General features: G+C 41.4%; 1 protein-coding gene across 4 annotated transcripts in view; it reads right to left on the reverse strand.

The window, feature by feature from the left end:
- MYO5A (myosin VA) overlaps positions 1 to 17,743 on the reverse strand; it is a 219,196-nt gene continuing 201,453 nt past the window's right edge. For 3 of the 4 annotated variants that reach the window (XM_005559593.5, XM_045395478.3, XM_005559588.5), the window contains 6 exons: positions 15,015 to 15,104; positions 13,229 to 13,379; positions 10,466 to 10,748; positions 8,441 to 8,615; positions 6,875 to 6,955; positions 4,562 to 6,606 (listed from right to left, as the gene is read on the reverse strand). In XM_005559593.5, coding sequence (XP_005559650.3) covers positions 6,454 to 6,606; positions 6,875 to 6,955; positions 8,441 to 8,615; positions 10,466 to 10,748; positions 13,229 to 13,379; positions 15,015 to 15,104 — 933 coding nt within the window. In that variant the 3' untranslated portion in view covers positions 4,562 to 6,453. Of the gene's footprint in view, positions 6,607 to 6,874; positions 6,956 to 8,440; positions 8,616 to 10,465; positions 10,749 to 13,228; positions 13,380 to 15,014; positions 15,105 to 17,743 lie in introns of all 4 variants that reach the window. The other variant, XM_005559591.5, reaches the window with a different exon arrangement.

The following is a 17,743-nucleotide window of genomic DNA, read 5'->3' on the forward strand; positions in this document are numbered from 1 at the left end:
TTTATATTCATATCTTTATTTAAACAAGTTTCTATAATAGCTAGGAGAATACAGCATTAATGACACACATTTACTAAGCACAACATTGGACAACTACAAATTTAGAGCATAAATGTAATTCTGATATTGTTTTGGTTTTTATCTTAGCATTAGGTGATATCTAGTGAAAACCCATGTTTCAAAGGCTTTTTTGATATGAGATGAATTATTAACTTATTTTTAAAAATTGCACGTGAGATATGATAGAATGGGTTCTAGAGTCTAGAGTTAGTTGATAATGCCTTTCATGTCTCAGTATTTCTGCTTCCTTTATAATGGGTAAATGTTTCACCTAAGAACTCTCAAAAAATTGTATCAAAATTTTCTATGCAGATCAAAGTAGAATTCCTTTTCCAGACCCAACAAGGAAAAATATTTGAAAACCGCAATGTTCAATTTCATTTTAGTTAAAAGGCATGTCAATTTCGTAGTAAATTAATGAACTTAATAATTAAAATACAATATGTTAAATGGCATGAACTCATTTCTGTGCAACACTGTTAGAGCAATTTAAATTTCCCAAAGACACAAAAAAGTCAATTTTACTGCAGGATCCCACAAAAATACATAACTAGGAACCATAAATTACAACATATATATCCACATTTAAAGAAAAAATTCACCATTTGTTGGGAAAAATAATGGCTCAAATGATTTAGGGAGCCTGAAATGTGGGCTAAAATTTTGTAACACAGTAACAATAAGATTTGAAACTGCTGACACTGAAAAATGCATAAAAATATACTGACCTGCCAAGCACTGAATTATATATACCAGTTTCAACTAAAAAACATTTTTTCTTTCAAATATTTCAAGCATTACAATACTGAGGAAATGTTAGTCATATGAATCCAATAACATCCATTAAGTTAAGCTAATGAACATTTTAGATAGACCAAATTACAAATAAAAAAAGTATAAAAAGCATTTTGGAAGATATTTTACATAGTATTTTTCAGTTCCTGATCTACTGAGAAATCTACTGTAATTCAGGTTGGTTTATTTAATTTAGGGTGATACAACAGAACAGAACTTATAGAACGCTTTCCTGTTTTTACTCAACCTTTTATAGTACAGGGTTCTTAAAAAATTTTGAAAAGAATGTCCACAAAAAGTTTGAGTTATACCCTTTACCTTTAGTAACAAAAGGTTAGTAGAAAGCAAGACATTTAAGTATTACCAAGAATCTAACTTATCTCCATAATTTCTTTCACATATTCATTTGCTTACTTGTGACACAGGGTCCCACTGACTCAGAAGCATTCTCTCAGCTGGCCTCACTGGCTCTGAGACTGTCGCTGCCCCACAGTTCCAGTTCCCATTTGGAAAGGAAAGAGGAAGTACAGGAGAAGAAGGGTCATGCAGGGCCACACCCAATCCAAACTCTCACAAAACCTTGAGAAACAGGGCAAGATATCCCTTCCAGGCAAGATATCCTTTACAGAAGAAAAGTTCTGGAGAACTTAAGGCAGCTCTAGAAGGGAAGGGAGCAAGGGTTAAGGCGGCCCTCACAGCACAGCCTGAGAACAAATTACAATGCACTCATCCATGAACAGAGGCGACAGCAATACAGAGCCTCTTCAATGTGCATGCACACGGCACCCCTCCTAGCACCCGTCTACACCTGTGGCATGCACACACTGCAGCACCCACACACACACTGACATGTATATGGCCTGCCCAGTGACAGCTCTCAGAAGGTACCCGGTGGCTTGGGCTCCCCTGTGCTGAGGACCTAAATTGGGAAGGTGGCCTATAGCTGCAGGCCTGTCCAGGCTGCACAGCTCACCTGGTGGCTCCAACAGGGACTCTGATGGGTGTGTGGAGAGTAACTTTCCTCTTAATTTCAGAGAGACTTTTGCTGCTTCCTGTCTTTTTGGTTGAGATAGTCTGCCACCAATTAATGCCCAAACAGAATATTGCACCCTCCCAGAGAGCACTGATTCATGACAAAAGTCAAGCCTAGTTATAGCAAGTAAGTACGACAAAAAAGAAAACCACCGGGCGCTGAGCACTTGGTCCCCTTAAAACAAGTCACTTGGTGCTCAGCACTTGGTCCGTTCCCACATGCCAGCTGCCAACTCGGACAAAAAAGCACCCCTTGCTGGCCAGGGGCATTCCACATGTACCAGGAGGGGCAGCACGTGACCTCACGACTTTTTAAGGTCTCCTGCCTCACAGGTGCCCACACCACCACTGCTCCGTATGGGAAAGTGGGACAGCCAGAGGGCTGTGCGACATCAGGCAAGTCACTGCCCCTATCTCTATTCCCAAGCTATTATTGGCAAATGATTGTAGAAGCAACCCCATCCACCGTCCATGCTGCTGTGAGGATGAAACGAGGTAACAGAGAAAAGCGCTGCAGGAAAGCATATCTGGACCCAGGTACTGTTTCTGCATTATTTTCAACAGGATGCACTAGTTTTGGCTCTGTTTTATCATAAGCAGCTGACATTACCCAGAGGATCCTTGACTATGCCTGCTAAGGAACTCTATGAATTAGTGGTGTGTGTGTGTGTGTGTGTGTGTGTGTGTGTGTGTGAGAGAGAGAGAGAGAGAGAGAGAGCGCATTGTGTGAGGACTTCTCAGGATGGTGGTAGGTGCTCATTTTCCTAGGGTTACCAGGAAAGTAATTTCTCACAACAATCACTACACTGAAATTATAATAATATAGTATTTTCATAGCCTCCCCTAGCATGTAGCTATAACCTTACTAACATATTTGATCTATATTCCACGTAATTACTCACCCAGAAAGAGCCAACTATCAGCTATCCATGGAAATGAAGAAATAACACAGCAACTCATCCAAACTGACAATAATCCCCAAATCTCCTATCAGTTGGCTTTGGAATATGTTTTTGTGCTTCTGCACCTGATGAAAGAAGCATCAGATATGTGGACATTTTTTAAACTTCCAAAGGAATTAGAAGCTGCACTTTGTGGATTTTATCCCATATTTATCTTCCCTTCTTTTAGAGTTACTCTCGGGCAGATCAAAGCCTTAACCTGAGGAAAAGCTGCAAGAAGGGGAAATTACTTTTAATTCTTCAGCTTCAAGTTGTAAGGGTGTGAGGTGAGTCTGTATGTAGTAAGGTGAATGGGGAGGGGATTATTGAGATAAAGAACTGTTGTGACTTTTAAGATCACTTCCTTTGAATTCCCATTGTGTGTCACAGAGGAATTAAGAAAAAGTCAATGACTGATCTTCTGAAGGAATGTATTGCAGAGAAGCAAGAACAACAAGACCAGCGCAAAGACTGGGCTGATGGTAAGCACCAGGAAGGCCAGCAGGGGCAACTGAGGACTGACTCCATCCACCTGCCGTCAGTGCACAAACAGCAGGCAACGGGAGAGACTATTAAGTTGAGGGAAGGGGAAGAGTGAATGTGTAGGGGAAAGGGTGGCAGGGTGTGTCTGAAGTTGGGTGAGAAAGTATGGCTGACAGAGAGAAAGAACCTCAGAGGGAAAGCAATCCTCAAACTGGCCCAAAGATCCCCATAGTCGGCAGAATCTTCTTTTACCTTCAATAAAATGGTATACAGAGTCATTTACTGGACCTTAGGGTTCCCTGGTTACAAGGATTCTTGTGAACGACTAAAAATCTCCAGGCCAATTAACCAAGAGAGGTTAATTCAGACCCTCATCTGGGGCTCTGGGTAGGCCTGGGAGGAAGCTGGAGCCCTGGAGTAGCAGAACCTTTGTGCCACCATCACTGAACAGGAGAAACCAGCAGGGGCGGCTGTGGGAGCTCTGGCTCCAGCACTTGACAGGAGAAAGACAGGAGAAGGGAGAGAAAGGCTCAGACCATAGCCTTTCTTTCATGACGCTTCAGTACATGAGCTGTCTGGAGTGAAAAAAAGGGCTGCATGGCAGTGAGAGCTACAGCGTGACCTGGAAGACCTGAGAAGATTCAGGGTGCACGTGAGTCGTGCTACACAGGATGAAGCTGGGGGAGGTCTGGGAGATTTCCAGGGCTGAGGTGGACTGCCTGTACCACGGTTGCATTTTCTTAGCAAGTCCCCAACTTACAGCATATCGGATGCTGTTAGATTCTGACACATTCAGTACAAACCAAACAGCTGTGACTAAATTGTGCATTGAAAACCGCCTTGACAACCAGGAAAAACTGGGAGAATCTGATGCAATTGGTAGTGCTTCTGGTTGATACTGCAAATAAATAAATACATGTATTCAAACTGAATAAAGCAGTATATGATGTAATAAAAATTAAACTAATTATAATACAAATATAGTAGGACCTTCTAAAAGCATGTACATAAATCATGTACATTTAAGAAAGGTTACGGTCACAAACCTGTGATTTTACATTTGATTAATCCTAAGGAATTGACAGGCACTACACACTGGTCTTTCCATCAAAGAATGAACTTACTGAATAACTGCAGCTTTTTTTCTCTAGAATCTAAGGGCTGAGAAGAGAGAATTTTAAATGTGGAAGAGACATTAAGAATCAGTGTCCAACTCTCTTATTTTATAAACAAGGAACTTGAGGCCCACGTGAATTAACAGACAGTATTCATCTTTTAATAACAATCTTTATCACTGATATGAAGCTGTTTGACTTCCACAAATATTGCACATATTTTAATAAGATTTGTCATTTTTATAGACCATCTAACAGTTAAATGATATAATCTATGATTGTAATTCAGAACCAGAGTTTCTAATGAAAACTAATAATTTGCTTTTGTGCAACCTGAAGGATTTATTGTATAAGATTCCTAAGAAAAATGGTGAATATATTTAACTAGAATTTCAGAATGACAACTTACAGAATCTGGGTCTTAATGAACCAAATCCTCTGTAAAATTCAACAATCTTCTATTTCTTATATAAGTCTTCTTAAAGTATTTCTAATATGATGTTTTTAAAAGTACCTAGTGGCATCTGAGAACACTTATAGAAGTTGCAAAGCCTTAAAAACTGAATCATAATGAAATATTTATTATATACCTTCTTTTGCATAATCAAAGTTTCAAGACCTGAATCATGAATATTCTGACAATCTTTTCTGGATAGTGAGTGATATTAAATCTTTTTTTTTTTTTTTTCCCCAAGACAGTGTCTCTCTCTGTCACCCAGGCTGGAGTGCAGTGGTTCAATCTCATTGCAATCTCCGCCTCCCAGGTTCAATCGATTCTTGTGCCTCAGCCTCCCAAGTAGCTGGGATTACAGGCACGTGCCACCACGCCCGGCTAATTTTTGTATTTTTAGTAGATACGGGGTTTCACCATGTTGACCAGGCTGGTCTCAAAGTCCTGACCTCAAGTGATCCTCCCACCTTAGCCTCCCAAAGTGCTGGGATTAAAGGCGTGAGCCACCACACCCAGCCTAGATTAATTCTTAATAAATTAAGAAGAGAGAAAACCTGTCAAGGTTGAAAATATGCACTGAAGGAATCGGATCTGGTAATTAAAAATAAGTCACTTCACAGAAACACTGTACCCTGATGCAATATCCACCCAGGGAAAATTAATGAGCACATCAGTGTAATACATCCTGAATAAATAATGACATCAACAATAGCCACTTTGTCTAATCCTACCCCTAAATGTCAAGCATTTTGTCATATTATTACATGACTTTCCAGTGTCTGCTACTTGTGCAGGTGAATCTGTAGGTATTTGCATATAATCCAGTTAAAACTGTGATCTGATTGAATTGTAAACAGAGTTGATAAGAGAAACTTATTGTTGTAGTGCCTAATAAGAATATCACTTACATTTTAAGAAGACAGTATGTAGCAGCAGTTTAAAATGCTCAGTAAACTATAGTACAAATGGACATCTATACTATTTAGCAAACCAACATTCCTTTAATATCTCTATATAATAGTGACACAAATGAGGAATTACTTTACATATTGCCAGTTTATTTCTTTGAACCAGTTTGACAATATCAACATAATTGATTCCTAAAACTGATATGATATGTACTCAATGGAGACTTTTCTTTCCATTCTCCTGTTTAGTGCAGAGGAGATTCTTTGGTGCCTTCCTAACAACAGCTCATCTATGGAAGTTATGCTTTTTAATACCATTCAAATGCAGTGCTAAGGATTTAAAATAAATGCTGCCAGCTGAAGACACATTTTTCTCCTCCTTTCCTTCCTCCCTCCCTCCCTTCCTTCCATCATTCTCCTGTATGTAAACTCAGGGTACCTAGTTGGTTAAGGATGAGTGTTGCTATAAAGATAACACAGCACAAAAGAGCCTATCTTTGTTTCCAAAGTGATGAAAGTATTCTAGGGAGATTTCCAGTTAATGACTTCTCATATGGGAGATAATCAGTATTTTCTCTTTAAAAATGTATTTTCAGTAGCTCACTGGAAATAATGGGTTCCTATTTCAGGCAAGAAATGTATTGTCAATGTTTGCCTGGGCATCACTTTCAGACCCGTGAAATGAAGCCCAGGCCGAGGCTGGCTGGAATCTGGATGGTTTCTAGCGCGAGGGAAGATGGGTTGAAAGGAAAGGTGACAGGAAAGATGTGTTTAGCATCCATGAGCAGCTGGGGAGAGTCCTTCCTGTCTCGTAAACGCATCTGAGAAGATTAAGAAAAAAAATTAACAGAGCATCAGTTCTTTGAATCTAAAAGACTTTTTTCTACTAAAATTTCTACCCTCAAATTCTCAACTAATGAAGAATGTTTACCTTTGTTTTAAACTCACTTCATTTTCCCAATAAACTATTATCAAAAAAGTTAGTGCATTGTACAATAAGATAAAAGATAACACATTATCCTTCAACAAATCACAAAATGTCCATTCAAAAGACTGTGTTGGCGAATCAAAGAAGATGGGAGCTCTTACCTGTATCGTACGAATGAATGATACAGAGACTCTTTCTTCAAACTCATTAACAGGAGTATACAGATTCAACACCTTCACAATCTGTGAGAAACGAAACGATCAAAGGTTCTGGCATATTATCAAATACACACTGGGTACCTATAATCTGGAAAATTAAAAGGATCTGTGCATACGGATTTCAGTTCTACTCAGTGGTGGGCTGGGCCCAGAAGGAAGGAGGAGCTGGTCTGCACATTTACGTTTGTTATTTGAATTTTTATAGAAGAATGTATCAATGTAATGTTTGTGTAATATTGTAAGAAGCCGTGTACATTTAGAAGAATATTCAAACAGCACAAGAGAATAAAACATGAAAAATAAATGTCCGCACTCCCATCCTTCCAGTCTCCCAAAGTGGCAACTGTTAACCAAGGGTGGCCAGGCTGGTCTTGAACTCCTGACCTCAGGTGATCTGCCTGCCTTGGCCTCCTAAAGTGCTGGAATTACAGGTGTGAGCCACCATGCCCAGCCTACTGATTTTTTCTGTCGCCCAGGCTGGAGTGCAGTGGCGCGATCTTGGCTCACTGCAACCTCCGTCTCCCAGGTTCCAGCGATTCTCCTGCCTCAGCCTCCTGAGTAGCTGGGAAAACAGGTGCCTGCCACCATGCCCGGCTAATTTTTGTATTTTTAGTAGACATGGGGTTTCACCATGTTGGTCAGGCTGGTCTTGAACTGATTTTTTACTGTATTGGGCAAAACTGAAAATTTCATGTTATAGGACATATGATGAACATTAAGAAAGTCTAAGACTTAGCACAGAAAATAACTGGGCAAAAAGAAAATTGGGCATGTTCTTGCCTGTGCCTTGCTTCATGCTGTCACTATCATCCTCAAATGCCCTTCTCATTCCCTTACTTCCTTAAATTCAATGCCCAGATTAATAGGACCTTCCCTGAATACAGTTATCTCCCCTCAGCACTTCCTTTAGACATCTTACTATAGAATTTGCTAGAACCTCTACGGTAGAGTCAGTTGGATACGACTCTGTCTGCCCTACTAAACCGTAAGCTCCTTGAAGGCAGGAATTTTTCCTTATTTATTGAAGCATCTTCCCCAGCAATAAATATGGTGCCTTGAGATGGAGGCTCAATTAGTCATCTGTTGAATTGAAGTAACAAGAATTATCTGTCTCTAAAAACAAAGTCATTATTTGATAATCCACTCAATTATGAAATAATATAGAAAGCTATTTTATGGAATATAAGCTGCATAGACTGTATACTCCATGAGAGCAGAGGCTTTGTTTTGCCTTTGGGTGCATCCCAGTGCCTTCAATGTTATATAGAACACTGTAAGCACTCAATAAATATTGGCTGAATATTAAATATATTTAACTATAATTAGCACTGAAATGTATTAATTTCTGGCAAAATCTCCTTGCTTTAAGATCGGCACAGGTATATATCTTCTTGGACACAGGTGAAGTCAGCTCAGAAATACAAGCAATAAGTAGGAGACTTCTTTACTTCCCTAAAGATCATCTTTGATGAATGTTAAATTATTTCATAACAGGGAAAGTGGCTCTACCTGGGCAGTAGTTAAAGCATTGCACATAGAACAAATGGCTTCTGCATCATCATCTGTTTTCTTTTTCACTTGCAAAAGTTGAGCAGCCTGAATGAGAGGTTCTAGGGTTTCTTTAGCCCCACTGTTCATCAGATTCTTGTCACGCAGCCATTCTTCAAGTTGACTGACATTGTACCTATTCCAAAAAAAAAAAAAAAAAAAAAAAAGAGAGATACAGAGAATGCAAATTTGCTGAATGTTGTCAAAAATGTCTTAATTTTTTTTTGTGTGGCCTTGTCAGGATTTATGTTAAAATGACAGGCAGTATTTTTGTTCAATTTTCTTAAATCTCATCAGCTGTGCTTAAAAATTTATTATAGTCATGAGGATTATAATCATCATTATATAAGATTAAATGACAAGATAATGTAATTCTCTTTAATGGAAGATGGAAGTAAAGTCATTATGGCAAAAGTTATTAGACTTGCTAATAAACAAAATAGAATACATAATGTAGCTCTGTCTTTATTGGTGGGCTGGCCAGAAAACACTTTGTAGCTTCTCTTACAATTTCAGAGCTGGGTTACTGTTGCAGGGTGAGACTTGATAATCCTTGAAGTACTCTCTCTTAAGACAAACTTCAAATCAGGTAACTGAATAACCAGAAGCCCTACATATACCTGTGCTCAAGCCTTAAGGGAAGAGCCTAGGAGATGAAGATGGTGACCTGAGAAAGCTCCAGGATGAAGGGAGAGAGAGGCAAGGGAGGGCCACTGGAAGAGACAAGGACTCCAAATGGGGACAGAGACAAACTACAGACACTGAGGTTTCACGAAGCAGCCAACCAAGTGGCAGCGGTCCGAAGACTGAGGTCAATGGACACACAATCAGCACTTAGCACCCAAGCAAATAGGGGCCAGCATAATATTACCACAGGCGGCTCCACATTTCCATGCAGACCTTATAGAGAAATATGTTCCACTATCTGAGAGGAAAGCATTACTGTCTTAAAATTCACTACAATTCAGTGTGAGTCAGGATGGAAAATTTGAAAAGAACACTAAGAGTTCCTGAGATTGAGTAACTACTAAGACTTTCATAGGAGAAATCATTTTTCTCTCCTCTTGGTGAATATTCTAGCTGTTTTAAAATAAAAATTTGTGTCCCAGTGCGGTGGCTCACACCTGTAATCCCAGCATTTTGGGAGGCCAAGGCAGGTGGATCACCTGAGGTCAGGAGTTCGAGACCATCCTGGCCAACATGGGAAACCCTGTCTCTACTAAAAATACAAAAATTAGCCAGGCGTGGTGGTGCATGCCTGCAATCCCAGTTACTTGGGAGACTGAGGCAGGAGAATTGCTTGAACCTGGGAGGCAGAGGGTGCAGTGAGCCAAGATCATGCCATTGTACTCCAGCCTGGGCAACAAGAGCGAAACTCCATCTCAAAAAAATAAAAAATAAAAAATTTGTAAAAAAAATTATGTTACAATAATGAGGTTATGCTGAGGAGTAGTGGGCATAAAATTAAGTGTAGCTTTTCTTAAAATATAGAGGGGGGATATTGTAATAATTAGTAAAAGATCTATTAGACCTGTTCTTGTTGTCATAGGTACAAAAAGGTATTTTTCCAAAAATATATTTCTAAAAGCTATCAAACAATACAAATATTCATGATTATAATTTAATAATTTCTTATTGTATAATTAAAACACACACATAAGGAGAGGAAGCAGCTATCTCATCTTTGTGTATGTTTGAATCATCTCTTCACTCCCCCAAATAAGTAAGCTTCACAGTGGAGTAGGGTTTCCTATCAAGCATGTGAAGAACCTGTTGGCAGGGTACAGACAGGGAGCAATAATGAGATGTGAAGAAATCCAGCCAGGCAAGGGAAAGTGGCTCCGTGCCAGGTTCTCCCTTGCCGCTAGGCCGCATGGCATCAGACATGAGATGCAAGGACTGAAAACAAGCCATCAGCTCTCCACAACCCTGGCAGGCCAGCCGGGCAGCAAAAAGAGACTGTCGCAGGTGTTGGCGTTTGCTCACCTGATCTGCATGCCTTTACTCCAGGAGCACATGTCCTTCCGCAGGAGTAGGTTGTTCAGGGTGATGGCCCCCACGATGTAGAACATCTGCTTGACCACCTGCTTGATCAGTTCAGGGTCCATGCCGTGCTGACACATAACTGAGTGGAAGGAGTTGAGCTGCCGGAGGATGGAGTCCAGTGTGTAGGTGCCCTCATCGGCGATACTGGAGGTTCGCTTTCTCAACCCCGTGGGCTTCACCCCAGACACGCCCTGAATCGTTTCATGTTCCAGCATGCCTGAGACTGCAGGAGTATTTCAATTGTTAGAGGAGAAGATGTGGAAGGAAATCTTTCACGTGCACACATCCATTTGCACAAACACACACACATTCAACTTAGGAAAATTAGCTGGGCGCAGTGGCTCACGCCTGTAATCCCAGCACTATGGGAGGCTGCCGAGGTGGGTGGATCACTGGAGGCCAGGAGTTCAAGACCAGCCTGGCCAACATAAGGAAACCCCATATCTATTAAAAATACAAAAATTAGCCAGGTGCGGTAGCGTGTGCCTGTAATCCCAGTTACTCAGGAGGCTAAGGAAGGACAGTCACTTGAATCTGGGAGGCAAAGGGTGCAGTGAGCTGAGATCGCACCTCTGGGCTCTAGGCTGGGTGACAGAGTGAGACTCCATCTCAAAAAAAAAAGGAAGGAAGGAAGGCAGGAAGGAGGGAGAGAGGGAAGGAGGGAGAGAGGGAGGGAGGGAGGGAGAGAGGGAGGGAGGGAGGGAAGGAAGGAAGGGAGGGAGGGAGGGAGGGAAGGAAGGAAGGGAGGGAGGGAGGAAGGAAGGAAGGAAGGAAGGAAGGAAGGAAGGAAGATCTGGGTGCCAAGATACAGGGAAAAGGAACTTCACTACAAAAGGGCTTCTGGATTTTAAACTTTACTGAAGGAATAATTCTTAAATGCAAAAATTTACTATAAATTTAAGTAAACTTAATGGTGTCTCTTCTAAAATAAGAAGAGTAAGAAGCAGTAGCCTTGTGATAGCACAAGTCTGTGTGTCTTGGGTGGGCTTTTGAGAGTGATTGGTAGCAGTTAGGGTTAAGATAAGCATTCTCCATGTTATCTGAGCCCCACAGGCAAAAACAGTAAGAAAGGCAGGGCACTGACAATCATCTTGGAGAAGACATGGGAGGGGGGAGTCGCTGGAGAGCTGGGCCCTTCCTTATTCTGGGCTTCCACAATAGCAGTGGGCCCTTGGGCTGACCTCCGTCTCCCAGGATTCGTCTTCTCACCTGTGGCCTGGCTGCTTCCCTGTTGTGCTCTCTTAGCATTTGGCTTATGCCTCCCCTAGAATGTTTCTGAGATGTCCACTCCCTGTGAGTCCCTTGAGAGTAAAGGCCACGTCTGGTTCATCTTGCTATTTAATTGTGCTAAACATAGATTCCCTAGAACTGGCACATTTGTTGTTGCTGTTAAATGACTGGGAGATGGGGGTAAGGATTTAGATTGGGGCTTCTTTGAGGTGAACTTCTTTTTTTTCTCTTTTGAGACGGAGTCTCACTCTGTCACCCAGGCTGGAGTGCAGTGGCGCAATCTCAGCTCACTGCAAGCTCTGCCTCCCGGGTTCACACCATTTTCCTGCCTCAGCCTCCCAAGTAGCTGGCACTACAGGCGCCAGCCCCACGCCCAGCTAATTTTTTGTATTTTTAGTAGAGACGGGATTTCACCATGTTAGCCAGGATGGTCTCGATCTCCTGACCTCATGATCCGCCTGCCTCGGCCTCCCAAACTGCTGGGATTACAGGTGTGAGCCACCGCACCTGGTCCAGGTAAACTTCTTATTCAGCCAATAGAAACAGGCAAAGCAACAGAAAAATTGGCTGAAGCTGACCTTCTTGGTATCTGTGTTACCTCCTATATTTTCGCCGACCTAGGGTGCTTTACTGACTTTTTAAGGGACATCTGAAGAAAACATTGCCATCTCCCATGGCTTCCTCAGCTTTTGATGTCTCAAATAGCTAGTTAACTGTGGCCTATGAAAGCAAAGGAAACACTATGAGCCCACAGAAGGGAAATGAAGAAGTTGTGGAAACATGGAAAATGCATGGATGGGGAAAGAAAGTGTAGCTGGAAGTAGCCTTAAGAGCCTGCTGATAGGCTGGGTGCAGTGCTGGCATCTGTAATCCCAGCACTTTGGGAGGCTGAGGTGGGTGGCTCACAAGGTCAGGAGATCGAGACCATCCTGGCTAACACAGTGAAACCCCGTCTCTACTAAAAATTAAAAAAATTAGCCAGGCATGGTGGCTGGTGCCTGCAGTCCCAGCTACTCGGGAGGCTGAGGCAAGAGAATGGCGTGAACCCGGGAGGCGGAGCTTGCAGTGAGCTGAGATCCGGCCACTGCACTCCAGCCTGGGCGACAGAGCGAGACTCCGACTCAAAAAAAAAAAAAAAAAAGAGAGGCTGCTGATAATTTGCCAGAAGATAACAGTGTTTGGTAACTTAAAACAATTTTTTAAAATTCAATGCATTAAACTGAATTTAAACATTAAACATTAGGGAAGGAAGCCAGAAACTACTGTTTCAGTCCTGTGGAAGCAGTGATTTTCATGCATCCCAGTTAATTATGGCTGGGTTTCTGGGATTCCTCGGCTAATTTTAGCCCTGTATCTTACTACTTTATGCTCCCCAAATGAATAGCTGCCCTGAAACATGTGCCCCTGGAGGCTACTTATTGATGGGCACGAATGATAGGCAGGCTGCAATGCCCAATGGGGCCCTGGCCTTACCAATCATTGGCTGAAGGATGTTCTCTAACACCCGCACGAGCTGCTGGTAGATCTGAATGGCCAGGTCACTCAGCACCTGCCGATACTCAGCCAGGTCAAAATTGGTGAGGCAGTGTTCATTCTGGCGAGATGTGTTGTGCTTCATAAAGCCCTAGAGTCATAATGCAAAGTTAACGATACACGTGAAGTAACCTGTCTCTTCAGTTTAACTATCTCCGATTTGATCAGCATCTTCATGCTCTTTTCTGCTCTGTCCAAGGAGCTTCCCCACTAAAATGCCAGGACTGACATTCTGCAATGCTGACGTGTGTTTGTTCGCTTCCATCACACCCCCCTCCACTTCTTACTAGCTTTTCAACAATACCTAAACTTGGCAACCTAGCATTTAAGTCTTCCCAACAGCAATGTCAATGAAACAAGTTGGAGGAACTTAACTAAAAAAATAAAATAAAATAAAAAGGTGTTTCACTTCTGAAACAGCAGGCTTACTGTCAAACACTAAATTATCTAGAGTACTAATCTCTTAACTTCAGTTCATTATAGTCCTGTTCTTAAAAACTACACCCAAAGGACATATATAATCTTGAAATAGACCAATTTCTACAGAGACTGGTGAATACATACAAAAAGTTCCCTTTACTCTATTTCGTGGTACCCACACCATGGTTTTCAGTCAGAGGTTAGAAGGGAATCTTTGGTGGTATCTGTTAAAATGGAACTGAATGGGCGGCCCTTTTTCCAGTCATTTTGCAGTTTAACACGTTGCTTGCCTGACACTACCTGATAAAGGCAAGTGCTTACTTTGAGGATTCTCCCCACAGCCAAGCATCTGCCTCCTTACCACCTACTTAATGACTGGTCCAAAAGTGGGGACTGACAGGATGCAGTCAACAATCCCTCAGGGGGATTCTGGTCTGTTGGCCCCGTCTTCTCAAGGACCGGGCCTTGCTCATCTCTGTGTTTCCCATCATCTGCCAGGACAGGCCTGGGTCTTGGGGTGCTCGGGAAATGCTGCTGGGCACCTTCTCTGCTGCCCTCCTGGCAAAGGGATGGGAGGCATGGAGGGCAGTTGGTTAGGGTCATGGGCCCTCAGCGGTGCCAGATCCAGGATCCCAGCTCTGCTCCTTGTGGCCAAGAGGACTTGGGCAAATCAATGAGCCCCAGTGAGCCTTGGCTTCCTCATCTGTAAAAGTGGGCTATAATTCCTACCTCACAGAGATGCTGTAAGAATTAATGATCATAAATAACATCATGTATAGTAAGTGCTGTCTGACACATACTAAGCAGCCCTTAATGATCATTATTAACATTCTACATAGTTTTGAAATATTTGAAGTCTATCAAACAACTAATGAACACATCCCTACAAACAAAAACAATAGAGATTTTTTTGGACAAATTGAAAGACATGATCTTTGATCACCTTTTAAGGTATTGTGGCAAGCCAAAATTGATTAGTTTCTTTAAATAGTTCACTATTCTGATACTAGCTCTTGAAATACCCACTAAAACATACTGACAAAAAGTTTCACTTCTGGTAACTATTCACTGACCAATGCTCATTTTATTTTCTCTATGCTTTCTCATAATGTAAAGAAGAAGCTGTCATTCTCCAAATCACTGTTTCATAGAGAGTGAACAATGAACAAAGCAATGAACTTCCAAGCCACCTCTGAATTTGGGTTTCTAAATAAAGAAATGGTTAAACATTTTGTGCTTTTAAATTTTTCCTTAAAAAGGTCAGAGAAAGTATAGCATGCTGGTTTTGTAATCAAGGTTTTCTCACCTCTTCTCCACTGTACTGCTTCAAGCAGTGCAAAAATCGGCATGTGTTAGAGAGCCAGAAGGAGACGGTTTCAAAATCATCACCTCTTTTCTGAAAGAGAGAATAATTCTAAATTTGCCTTTTCCTTAGGGAAATAACCTAAAAAAAATTGAACAGATACCAAAAGACCCATTTCTTTCAGTTACCATTATAAACAATTATAAAAATAGATCACATTACAATTGTAAAGTCTTATGTCATTGCTAGCAGAATGTCAGCCACCAGGTTCATTAGTCGTTGCTTTGCTTACCATTCACTTTTTTGGCATAGAAAATTAAACTGATGTGAATTTAGCTGTTCCTTTAAGCAGAAAAAAATTCACCTGGCCGGGTGCGGTGGCTCACACCTGTAATCCCAGCACTTTGGGAGGCCGAGGTGGGTGGATCACCTGAGGTCAGGAGTTCGAGACCAGCCTGGCCAACATGGTGAAACCCCATCTCTACCAAAAATACAAAAATTAGCTGGGCATGCTGGCACATGCCTGTAATCCCAGCTACTTGGGAAGCTGAGGTAGAAGAATCACTTAAGTCCAGGAGGCGGAGATTGCAGTGAGCCAGGATTGCGCCACTGCACTCCAGCCTAGAGACAGAACAAGACTCTATCTCAAAAAAAAAAAAAAAAAAAAAATTCACCTAGCCACCGCTGACCCAACCTCATGTCCGTCTTGGGGTTAATGATGGGAGTCAGAACTAAAAGCAGAAAGAGGAATAACTAATATTGTGATAGAGAATTTGAAGCACTTAAACCCAGACTAGATTAAAAATCTTGTCAAGGGTAAGACAAAATTTCTGAGCTGTGAATCCAGAGATGAGATGGAGGAAGTCCTGCGATGAGCAGTACAGTCAGGGGAAAGCTGGTTGGCTCTTCACCAGGACTGGGCTACCGTGGCAGGAAGAAGAGAGACTCATTGTGCCTGAAAAAGCTGTGAGGGCTGGGAATACTTCCCAGGAGCTTCATGGCAGACATACTTGGAAGGACCATGCATTTGTCAACTAAACCATTTGGATGAACTAATCCCAGTTTATATATGGGAAGTCACAGAAATATCAATGTTTGCCTACACTTTTTCTCAGAAAACTTTGCAAAGGAAAACCAGAATAGTTTACCTAGGACAGGTGCCTAGCACTAAATGGTCTTAGAAGCTCATTTTTTTTTTTTGCATGAAATAATATATTCCAATAACTCTACTACCATATCACAACAAAACCCAGGTTCTTAGAAGCTGTGTGAGAATACCTGCCTTTGGTTTCTTGGTAGTGGCTTTATGCAGTAAACGTGCACAGGATATATCATGGGGAAAGATGGGTTTCTCATCTTTTTTTTTACATAAATAAAATCACCTTTTTAAGAAAGTACAAAGCACCCTTGAATTTTGTAGAATACTCCCCTAAAAAGACTTTTAAGAAAAAAAATCCTAGAGGATATCAAACCTAAGTCTTTTCAGCTGAGACAGAATTACTAAACTCAGGTCCTGACTTTACCACTAAGTAAATATCCGAAAGACCTAGCTATGTAGTCTTCCAATGTCAGAGGACTGTGAATAAAATAAATAAAATAATAAATTATTTACTGCCAGTAAATACAATTTTATTACATTCCCAAACACGGAAAATCATCCTACAGTTTAAGTGCAGATTTGACTAAAAATAACTCTGCCTCTTCCAAAAATCTGGATTACAACTGTTCCTAGCAGAGGCTCTGGGCTAAGCTGACAAAAGCAATGAATGCAGATTGGGAAAATGTGCTGGTCATTGTCAGGCTATGGGAGAGCGTCACTAAAGCACCAATCTAGACTGTCTTCACTGACGTCTACACAAATCAAACTGCAGAGATCCTCAGAATAGTCCCAGCTGGATGTAACGGCACGTATACTAAACAGTTACCAGATAAAGGTGATTAAAACCTAAGGAGAAGACTTCATTCTAGAAATAATCCAGCATCTGTTTTCATTAGTGGGCTCCAGACTTTGCTAAGCCACTTTTTTTTTTTTTTGGAGACAGAGACTCACTCTGTCTGTCGCCCAGGCTGGAGTGCAGTGGTGTGATCATGGCTCACTGCAGCTTTGACCTCACAGGCTCGAGCGATCCTCCTACCTCAGCTTCCCAAGTAGCTGGGACTGAAGGAACACGTCACCATGCTTGGCTAATTTTTTTATGTTTTGTAGAGATGGGGTCTCACAGTGTTGTCAGGGTTGGTCTCAATTTCCTGGGCTCAAGCAGTCCTCCCACCTCTGCCTTCCAAAGTGCTGGGATTACAGGCATGAGCCACAGCACCCAGCTCACTTTTAAACAAAATAACTCAACAAATACAATTTGAACACTAAGGGTATCCTCTGTCCTCATGAAAATGAGATACTCTATATTACTTCAAAATAAAAGAACATTTGCTTCTTTGGAAATTAAAAAAACATTAAAATAGAATGCCAATTCTTTACCTAAGAGAGGTTACTAGATTGAGTTTGTTGAAGTAATATTTTTTGCAATAAACAAGCTGTATTTGATCAAAATTAATAAATCCATGTTAGTTCCTACTCTACTCTATAGGAAAAACAAGTTGAACTCAAAGCTATTTGCAGTTTTTGATTTATTAGAAAAGATCATAAGCTAAAAACTATGGATTCTCTACACATCTTCGGCTAGTTATGCTGCTTAGGGCCGATGGCAAAAAACCAGCTGCCAAAGTTGAAACAG

This window comes from Macaca fascicularis, chromosome 7 (genome assembly GCF_037993035.2).
Source record: "Macaca fascicularis isolate 582-1 chromosome 7, T2T-MFA8v1.1".
In the NCBI taxonomy this organism is placed as follows: Eukaryota; Metazoa; Chordata; class Mammalia; order Primates; family Cercopithecidae; genus Macaca; species Macaca fascicularis.